This window comes from Nematolebias whitei, chromosome 17, assembly GCF_014905685.2.
Source record: "Nematolebias whitei isolate Nwh7 chromosome 17, NemWhi1, whole genome shotgun sequence".
NCBI classification, from domain to species: Eukaryota; Metazoa; Chordata; class Actinopteri; order Cyprinodontiformes; family Rivulidae; genus Nematolebias; species Nematolebias whitei.
In genome coordinates, this window is record NC_056514.1 from 21,961,359 (window position 1) to 21,972,200 (window position 10,842).

Here is a 10,842-nt window from a genome sequence, read left to right on the forward strand (position 1 = left end):
TGTTACCATGGTTACGCATCATAACAAATGTCCAAAACTAAAAACAGTTTCAGTAAAAAAATTTCCAACTGCACAAAATCTCATACCAGAAGAAACAATAATTCAAAAAAAAGTGCTTTACATCCAGAAAAAGAGGAATAAGAGTTTCCAAAAGCAAAATCTCAGAATGAAAGTAACAGAGCTGCTCCAACATGCAGCCACCTTGAACGGCGCAATTCTAGAACTTCATGAACACCATGAATAATGAGTCTATTCGATTTATTGACAATATTTATTGATTTTATATTTTGATGCAACGTTCAAAAGTTGTTCAGATTAGATGAATGACGAAGCCTTTTATGAAGCTGTTTGGCAACCATTCTCACCATAACGTCTTTATGTCCAGGAGGTTGTGTATGCACTCCGCACCACTTCAGCTACGTTCTTCCAGAAGTTGCCTTGAATCAAGCTTATTCGTATATATGACAAAGAAGTTTAGTTAGTAAACTAAAAGTGGAGAGTCATGACTACAGCTGTGCTTTATTTAATTCTTACCAATATCTTCAGGGTAGCCTTCAGGAATTGGTGGAACCCAAGCAAATTCAGGCCATCCCAAGGTCTCATTCACATTTTGTTTCTCCAGCCACTTAGTTACAGGTTCAAAGTATTTCATCAGTGAGCTGGCACTCATCTCCCTGGTACCTATAGCATCTTCAAGCACATCAGGCCAAGGTTTGGAAGAGCCAGCTTGAAGAACTTTCCTTGGGGAGGAGATAATACTTTTAACCCATCGTTCACAGTGTCTAATAAACAGAGATCCAGTTAGTAAGTTGACTTACTTTAGAATGGTTCCTGCTTCTGCAGATTGGTAGATGTCACATGTGTGCAGGGGACCTGTGTGGTTGGCAGCCTGGCACAGTTTCTCATGAAACTGGAATTTCAGAATGTAGCTGACAAAATAGCTGCATTGAGGGGGACAACATTGTTTTATCTTGACTGCATTTATTTTATTTAAGAAAAACCAGCTGAAGTAACTTAAACACTGCCTTGGCCTCTGCAACAGGCTTCCTCCCATTGTAGAGTGATAGTGTTGTAGTGGACTAGGCCTACGTCGAAACTAAGTCTAAGGTCAAAACTCTTGACCTTTAGAACCTTGTGGGACAGGAACTGTCATTTCATGTATTTGAATACATAAATACAGGTTCACCCATCCTGAGACTTTCTTTCTTGAAGATTCAAGTGAAAAGAACACTCTCTTTTTTATTATCATTACTACCACAAATGTTGATAATCAAAGTGTCTTAGTTCAAACCATTTTAGATGTTGCAGTGAACTAATCAATTTTATTAACTGAGTAATGATTTTTATTCTCATGCAGTTAGAACTCATGTTAAAAGCTGTTACAGAGTAATTATGCATTTTTCTGATTTCTGCTTTTGAATGAGCAAGTGTGTGCGTTTACAAGGTTACAGTCAAACGAAAAACAAGTTGTTATGTTAAAACTGTCATGTTTTAGAATCCTCTCAGACGTAAGTAGAGATGTTTTGCACCTGTTTCCTGAAACACGCCAAAACAAAACCCTCTCGGTCTGTGAGAACATTTCTGAGCTGTCCCATAACAATTCTCGCTGTCTCTAACCTCTTACGTCACAAAACCCACCCCGTCTGGTCGTTTCTGACCAATGAAAAATCCCAAAAAGTGAACCGGGAAAGAGTCTTTAAAATGTCAGTACTTCCTGGTCTACACAGAGACTCAGAGTCACAGAGTTGGAGAGTTGTCAGACTTCTAGAGTTCTGGAGTTCTGAAGTTGCTGGAGTGCTGGAGAGTTTTCTGCTGGTTCTGCTCAAGTTCTGTTAGAGACGGGATGATCTTGACATGACAAAAGGCTCTTCCGAGTTCCATGGGATTATAACTTTCACTAGCCACTACTTCTGACGAGCTACAGCCCCATCAGGAGACGCTGGACAGGTAGCGTTAACGGAATTCCATATCTGCTGATAAATCTTCAGAAAGGTAATGGATCAAGTTTCCTACCAAGCGTACCGAAGGAGAGCTGGGCTTCTGATGGAGAGTGTCGGTTCTGGTGAACATTCCTCCCTTCCCATTCAATCTTACTCCCTTTAACTTCTTTCATCTTTAACTTTCTATCAAGTAGAAATTCTCCCAGATATTTAGAAATGTCTGTGTAAAGTGCTTATTCACATCCGTGTGGGTAAAAGATCATAGTTGTACAGTTTTATAAATGTTTGTGGTGCAGCAACGGAAAAATCATGGCCGTATGATTTTTCCTGATTGATTGCTTATATTGTTATTTTCATAATTTGCCAAATTAATGTAAATGTTTGATGTTAAATTTGATTCTGTAAATAAATGACCGCATTCATTTTGATGGGTCAAATATAAATGACGTCTCACGTTTGCATTTCCTTAAATTCAATGCACGTTTTATTCAGTCCAGAAAAATGAGGAACCCGCGTTAAATGATGAATATATCCCAGCATCTGTTCATCTACAGTGTTGTTAAAAAAAAAAAACAATGCATACTTCTCAAATCATCCTCATCTCATATGTAATGCCCATTTCAGGCATACATATAATGCATAGCATGTGTGAACAAGGTAGTGCACTTAGCATTAAGAGCATGGTGCTTCTGCCACATCAAACACAAAACTGTAAATTTAAGGATAACATTCTGATTCTTGTTTGTGAATGACTATGTTCACCTTTATTGCAGTCATAGTGCGGTTTGGAAAAGTGAAGCATCCACACTTGCATCTACCCTCATTTACCCCATTCCAAGCCCTTGAGTAAGTACCTGAAACCCCTCCCCCCACGCTACTGCACAGGCTCCTTTGATAGCTGCCCTCTGCTCCACAAAGAGGGCTGTTTTAGCTCAGCGTCCGTAAGGAAGGGCACCCAGTGCAAAACAACTGCCTATTCCTCTCGAGTCTAGAGAGTATGCTGTCTATGGAAACCCTTCAAAAAATGAGCAGCCGGAGAAAAGCAAAATAATAAAAAATGGCAGAGGAACAGTACCTGATATATGGATAATTGCCAGGGATATGATATTTTGCACCAGGATCAAAGTGCTCCTCTGTACGTATAGTTGGTGGACAAATTCCTTGGTATTTTGTTCTATTTAAAACATTAGAATGTCATTTTAAGAACAACATAATTTTAAGAACATAAGTGTCAGCCTTGTACTTATTTAAAGTACATAATGTTTACGTATCGTCCTACCTGAGGTGCCACCAATCAGAGTTGTAATTGTCTGGAGTGGTGATTCCACTGAACACACTCCATCTCCAGAGGTCAATGAGGTAGCCAAAAGGAAGAAAAGCTATCTCCTCCAGAGCCATTTTCAATAAGAAGTTAAGATCAGTTTCTAGAAAAAAATATATATATTTAAACTGGAACATTCCAAACCATTTTGCCAGTTCATCATATTAATTGAAGAGAAGTATTTGGAAATATTACCAGCATCAGATGATGCAGACTCCAGCAGGTTGATTTTGTGCAGATGGTTTGGTGTGGAAACTGAAAGAGCTATAATGTCTCCAATAGCTTGAAGGAAACCAGGGTTGGCTCCGCTACGGAAGCCCACATGTTGGTCCTTGTACTGCAGGAAATACTCTATGTCTCCCATTCCATGATGAACACTCATGAGCTGTTCCATCGTCACTGTGGTGCACTGTAAAATCCTGAAGAACATTAAACGTTAACATACCAACATTTCAGTCAGAACTAGGAGATAAATGTGATTTACCTGAAATCTTTGTGGTTTAAAAAATCCCAAGCAGATCCTTGACAAACAACCTCTCTGTCTTTAGGCTTAACAAACATAGATTTTTCCCAGAACTCTCTGGGCATCGCCTCTAAACCCAAAGATGTGAAGAACTCCTCAGCCACATGGAACATGTGAGTGACATTGTAGCCCTGAGAAAGACCATTTGACAAAAGTCATATCACCTAACACACCCCACCCAACACCACTTCAGTGGCATGAACAAGTCTTGTCACACTCACTTGTTTGACCATTTCATTTGTAACATCCACGTTGGGTTTCTTAGGAAATGGTGTCATCATATCATAAATGTTATTCCAAGTTTGGGCCCACATATTTCCTGGTGGAAACATGATTATATCGTCATTCTGACTTACCATGCAGGACTAAAAGAAAAGCCTTCATGCATTAATCACAGATTTGTATTATGACTGTTCTCCCATTGTTTTTGAGATGTTCATGAAGATTGTGTTTGTAAATACTTTATAATTATATTATTTGAAATATAAATGTTTATAATGCCTCACATTCAAGTTAAATTTCTTTAAAGGTTTTAAAAAAATGTCATGCATCTTACCCAACAGGTGGGCAGGGATTGGTCCTTTTAGATTGATATACTTGGGGCCATAGAAGTTGTAGAGCTGACGGCGCACAAAGGCGTGCAGGTTCAGGTAGAGTGGCTTGATGGTCTTGAAGAGTTTCTCTATATCCTGCTCAAAAGTTTCACTTTCATACCAAGAGCGCCAATATGCTCCAGTGTCTTCATATCCTAGAGAGAAATGTTTTCCATTCAGTTGTTTCTATCATTCTTTTGCCATTTTTATCTGAAACTTTAGAATATTGAATGCAGTACTTGAGAACAAAAATTTCAGGTGGTCTTTCTTACCATCAGCTTGTGCAGCTTTGTTGCTGAGCTCCACATATCTTGGGTAATACTGTTTCACAGGCACACCTGCTGCATTGTGCCAGCCTTCCCAAGCAAACAGCAACTGCTTGTAGCTTCTGTTTCTAGCCATGATTCCTGTGAGATCTGCAAGAAAAGACATTAATCAGTCAAAGATGAACACACAAAACTTATGGAACAAACAGCAGAAAAAATGTTTAAAATAAAACCGAGCTTCACGTTAAAGAACATAAGCTATAAAAAGAGGCCAAGTCTACCATAAAAACTCATCTGATTCTGTAACTGTTTACTTTAGGATTACTTCCATATTCTGGTGTGTGTGTGTGTGTGTGTGTGTGTGTGCGCGTGTGGTGGGGTATTTTAAAGCACTTTACTCACCAGGATTCATGCTCCAGCTGATGTTTGGCTCAGGGTGTACCTTAGCTGTAGAATAAATACGTTCCATGGTGCTGAGGATGGTGTTGAACTAAAGGACAAACATTTGATGTTTTAAGAGATCAGCAGAGTGTCACTTTGACAAACTTGTGATTACAGACAAACAAACCTCTTCTCTTTCAGCCTGTGGGAGGTTGGCAGCACCCAGCACCTTGATTCCACTCATCAGCCTTTTGTCTTTAGGGTTTGGAAGAGAGTCCAGAAATTTATCTGAAAAGGTCTCCTTGGCCTTGAATCCCCAGGCTTGAATAAAGGCTTGTTCTTCAAGGTCTGCTTTGACCTAAGACAAGGAGACAGCAGTTTGAATATGACTGATCTTCAATTTGATCGGTTTAAATAAAGTTAGTCTGTGGAATGTTTAACAGGATGAGTCAAAAAATGAATAAGAAAGATTATCCGAGTTATCTAATGTTCTTTTACATACAGAGTTAATGCTGCTGTTCCTGCTGCTCCATAAAGGAGCAGTTTTTTTCAGACTTGTAATTCCTCCATGCTCTAGCAACGTAGTTCTTAACCTGCATTCCAGTTAAAACTTATAACAATTTGTATGGTTTTCCCCACAGAAGATTGCTTTTTAATGACCTGTTAGTAAGAGACAATTGCAAGCATTACACACTGCAGAATAGATTCAGGTAGACTCAAAAACAATAGTCCAGATTTTATGGTTTGCCAATTATTGTGACACAACCTGCATCAATGAGCCTTTGACTGTCTTGTCTCAGCACAATTACCATTTTAGTTGTGTCTGCCAAATAGATAATGCATAATTTAGAGAATCATGAACACTGCATCAGTCAGTCACATTTTCCTCATTCATATAAACTTTATATGCAATATGCCATTTTTCTTGTACAAAAACCTAAGCTATAGTTGCTAAAGTTAAAAACAACAATTATGAATAAAAGTTATATAAAATGTCACTGATTTAAATATGCCTCTGCAGGTGTAATTTTCTATATACATTAAACTGAGACAAAATCACAATCTGCAATATGACAGCTACCAAAGTGTTGCAGCAACTTAAAACTCACTGAGCAAAAAAGAAAAGAGCAAAGAAAGAAAAGTGGGGTTTTAAATGAAGTGATGAGAGTATTGATGACGTTTTATAAATCTGCCAGATACTACTAAAATGTATAGGGAGATTTGGCATAATCAGGCATGTTCTAGAATTGCACCGCTCAAGGTGGCTGCATGTTGGAGCAGCTCTGTTACTTTCATTCTGAGATTTTGCTTTTTGGAAACATTAATTTCTCTTTTTCTGGATGTAAGTCACATTTTTTGGATTATTGTTTCCTCTGGTATCAGATGCTGTGCAGCTGGAAAGATTTTTACTGAAAGTTTTTTAGTTTTGGACATTTGTTATGATGCGTAACCATGGCAACAAGGCAGTTTTCTACAACCAACAGCAGCTGATTAACATCTCAAAAGCTCAAATAATATCTCAACTACAGCCCCAAATCTCAAATGAGTTGAAAGGATGTTCTGTGGACGCATTCTCATCTACCTGCCAGCTGTGCTTGAGTGCCTGACCACTGAGATCCTGGAACTAGCAGGAGGCATGGCTCATGACAGTGGAAGGACAAGATCGTCCCTCAGCACCTACAGTTGGTTGTCCGTAGCGACCAGGAGCTCGGCAGACTGCTGGGAGGAGTGGCCATCGCTCTGGGAGGAGTTCTGTCTGGCATTCGGGCGGTCCTACAGCCCGGGGGAACCGAGAGGCCAGCCGAGTCAGGGTGGACAGATCGGACGGCATCTGCAGCCAGTTTCTTAGGATCCACTGTGGGATGGACCTTTACAAGAGATCCTTCCTGCCTACAGCCATCAGTATCTATAACATCTCTTAATGAAACGAGGATAACGAGTTACAGCAACAAATAATTTCCCTCTGGGATTAATAAAGTATTTTTTAATTGAATTGAATGACGTATGAACTCTTGACAATAGACAGATACTCCAAGTTTGGCTTCTTTAATAGTCAATTATGGCATTGTTATTTATAATTCAGCATCCAGGTAGAATTTATTCCTTTTCTTACAGCTGTCAAAGCTAGAAAACTGCCCCTGAATGTATCTGTGGTGACAAAATGTGAGGATAATCAGAGTGGGAATGAAGAGATTTAGCTCCTACCTGAAGCTTGGAGTTGTATTCTGTTATGTTAGTTTCGTAGTTCCAGCTGGCAGACACGCTGTAGAAGAACACCTCCTCAGCAGTGCTGTTGTAGTCACTGAGGAACCTGAGTGCATCAGAGGTGCTGTTTGTGTAGTTTCCTGGCTGCCAGCTCTCTGGCAGATCTTCACTCAGCACCACGACAGGCAGTAGAAGGAGCAGCAGGGACCTGACCAAGCTGTCCATGGTTAGCTGCAACTTCAGGCAAAGTGGAAAGAAGAACTAAGGTACTACTGCAGTGCCTTAAACAATTCTCCAACAAAATGTTTGTTTCCTCATGTGCATCTATTCCAGCCTGGCTGCTGGTAAAACACACAGAAACCAACCAACACTTCTTTATAAAGGCCCTTTTGACCCAACCCGCATTACACCACAAGGCATATCTGAACTAAATCTTGATGCCTGCAAGCCCAATGGAGGGAAGGCTCCTCAATGAGAGGCACAGCAGTGAAGAATCTGGGAGGGACTCCACATATTTCACTCCATGACATTTTTCTTCTTGGAGACAAATAAATGAGGGAGGGGACGTTTAAAAACATCAGGGATGAAAGAGAGGGGTTGAAAAGAAAAATACTGGAAGGAGGAGGTTGTTTTCTTTTATCCGGCATAGATTTATATGTTTTGTGTCTATATTCTAAATTCAGGCAGTGCATCTTATCTGCAGTCTTCACAATTAATAAAGATCACAAACTATCATTGGGAACTTGCACGAGGGACATCAACAATGCTAGTGAGAGTATAACTGTAAAGCAAGGAGATAATATTTCTACAGATATTCATTTTCCTGGGAAAATATGTGAACTTTTTTTATTGAAGTCCATTTCCATCTCTTGTATTAAATACATTTTTTAAATCCAGGTTAAAAATATAATCCTCAGCATTTGACTCAGATTCCAACGATCAAGCAGCACACTGACTTAAAGGATTCATTAAAAGGAATGTAAGAATTTAGTATAAACACTTTTCTACACTTTGTGCAACTTTCATGACAATCTGTTGACCCAAAACTTGTTTTTGAAACCCCAGAATCCAGGATGAACAAATCTAGTCAGAAGGAAAAATTTGCATCTTGTTGATTTCCTTTATTTTATTTGATGAGTCTTCAATTTTGAACATTTCCTGTTTATTTCCTTCATCTGAGAGTGAGCGCCTCAGCGGAGATGATGAAGTGTGCGGTGCTTTGTCTCATGGAATCTTGGATTACCAGCGACATGCGGGTTTCAGCAAGGATGGCAGACATTTTTTCCGAGTAGACTGTTGCAGCGAGCTAACGGGGAAATCAAGGGGAGGCGGAGGTTTTTTTGTTTTTTTAACTTTACTGAACTACTGAACATACAGAACAAAAGAACACAAATAGAACAACAAATGACAATCTCAAATTACAATGATACATATAAACATATACAAATACCTACAATCATACCTCCTAAGGTCAACATATTCTTAAACAAATTATCATATCAACCATCATAAACTTAAATTTAGGTAATAATACTATTTGAGAGTTTGCAAACCAAAGCTCATGACCATTTTTAAGAAAAGATTGAAGCCATTTAAGTTTTAATACGCCATTCATTATTTCAAAATCTATTGCTTTAATCCCACCATCTTCATAATTTTTAACTGTATCTCCTTTTTTGATATAATGATGTTTATTTCTCCAAATAAAGTTAAAGTTTAATTTATTAATTTCCTTAATAATCTTTGGAGGTATGGCTATGGAGGATGCAGGGTAAACATTTCCGTTAGTAATGTCCTACCAGAAAGAGTTAAGTCTCTCTGCAACCAGTTATTTAATATCAATTTGCATTTATTAATATGATTGTCAACATTCAGTTTGACACAATTGCTTGCAGTTTTTGTGACCCAAATGCCCAGATATCGAACCTCCAGTTTGACCGGTATATTGTAATAAGATGATTGAGAACAATCATGAATACTCATTAAATCACACTTTTCCAAGTTTAATTTTAATCCTGATGCTTTATAGAATGCTTCTACTGTTTGGATCGCCAGTGGAATCTGATCTTTATTTTTTAGAAACAGAGTTGTATCGTCTGCTCGCTGACTTATAATAATATTCTGATTCATAAATTGTAAACCATGAAGTCTGGAGTTTCTTATAGAGATAGCCAAGAGCTCAGTAACGTGATGAACAGGAGAGGTGAAACACTGCATCCTTGTCTAATCCCTCTTTTTATTGTAAATCTGGGACTTGTTCCTTCTGCTAAGGAAACACAGCTGTTAACATCTGTATGCAGCATTTTGATTATGTTTAAAAACTTCTCACCAAAGCCAAAATGTTTGAATGTTTCAAAAATGAAAGGATGCTCCACCGAATCAAAAGCTTTCTGAAAATCCAGAAATAAGATCATACTGTCATCAGGGATTAAGTGGGCATATTCAATTAAATCTAGAACCAGACGAATATTGTTATTAATTGATCTACCTTTGAGAAAACCAGACTGAGTGGAGCTAATTATATCAGATAAACCTTCTTTTAACCGAGCTGCAAGAACTGTAGTAAATATTTTATATTCTGTGTTGAGAAGTGTGATGGGTCTGAAATTATTCAAGTTTGTTTTATCTTTTCCTGGTTTGGGTATCAATATGATGACACCCTGTTTCATTGTTGTCATCAATTCTTTTTTATGAATACACTCCATAACTGCATCAAACAACCGTTTTTTTATGTCCTTCCAGAAGAATTTGTAAAAATTTGCTGTAATACCATCTGATCCAGGAGCTTTATCTGATGCTACTTTTTTAATAACACACTCAAATTCTTCTATTTGAAAATCCTCTTCACAAATGGACCTAAATGTCTCATCATTGTTAGGGATCAAATTTTTAATTTTGATAAAAAAGGATTCTGAGTCTTGTTTAGAATATGAGGATGTAAACAGATTACTGTAAAAGTCCTTAACTTCTCTGGATATTTGTTTTGTTTCTGTAACTTCCTCACCATTAATTATGAGACTGTTAATTGTATTTTTCATCTGTTTTTGTTTTTCCAAATTACAAAAATATGAAGTATTTTTCTCACCCTCTTCCAGCCACCTGGCTCTTGACCGTATGTATGCTCCATGGGCTTTATTTTGATAATATTCATCCAGTTTACATTGTAAATTATTGATATTAATTTTGTCTTCCTTACTCGTCAGATTTATGATAATATAAGATTAGTTCCTTGGTTAGTTTAGTTTCTTCCATTTGTCTCTCTTTTGTAATTTTTTGCTGAAGGAAATAGAAAATTTTCTAACAGTAAATTTGAAGAATTCCCATTTTTGTATTGCTGTCACTAAACTTTTGTCATTTTTTACATCTTGAATTATTTTACTAATACTTTTACAATATTCGTCATTCTTTAAAAAGTTAGCATTGAATTTCCAGTAAACTTTGAAATTATTTTTAGTTTCATTTTTGGATATTCGCAGGTTTATGGTGCAGTGATCACTTAAAGGGCTACAAGAGATCTTGGCTTCTGTGACGTGTTCAAGTATAGAATCTGTAATTAACCAATAATCAATTCTTGATCTTGATTGTCCGTCAGGTTTAAATCAAGAATACTGTC

At 37.8% G+C, this 10,842-nt stretch overlaps 1 protein-coding gene across 1 annotated transcript; it reads right to left on the reverse strand.

Moving 5' to 3' along the window:
* Positions 1 to 523: 523 nt before the first annotated feature.
* On the reverse strand, positions 524 to 7,460 carry LOC119424168 (angiotensin-converting enzyme-like). Its single transcript, XM_037691637.1, has 12 exons — positions 7,230 to 7,460; positions 5,212 to 5,382; positions 5,046 to 5,133; positions 4,650 to 4,793; positions 4,341 to 4,532; positions 4,006 to 4,103; positions 3,746 to 3,915; positions 3,457 to 3,680; positions 3,220 to 3,364; positions 3,016 to 3,114; positions 819 to 941; positions 524 to 740 (listed from the first exon to the last, which is right to left on the reverse strand). Exons 1-12 carry the CDS (start codon positions 7,452 to 7,454, stop codon positions 524 to 526), a joined length of 1,896 nt encoding a protein of 631 aa, XP_037547565.1. The 5' UTR covers positions 7,455 to 7,460.
* Between the last annotated feature and the right edge of the window lie 3,382 nt (positions 7,461 to 10,842).

Excerpts from the sequence above, each read along its gene's own strand:
- LOC119424168 (XM_037691637.1), bottom strand. The coding sequence starts at position 7,454 with ATGGACAGCTTGGTCAGGTCCCTGCTGCTCCTTCTACTGCCTGTCGTG. Across the intron at positions 4,104-4,340 it reads AATCCCTGCCCACCTGTTGG|GAAATATGTGGGCCCAAACT; the intron begins GTAAGATGCATG and ends TGTTTCCACCAG. Across the intron at positions 3,681-3,745 it reads TTAAACCACAAAGATTTCAG|GATTTTACAGTGCACCACAG; the intron begins GTAAATCACATT and ends AATGTTCTTCAG.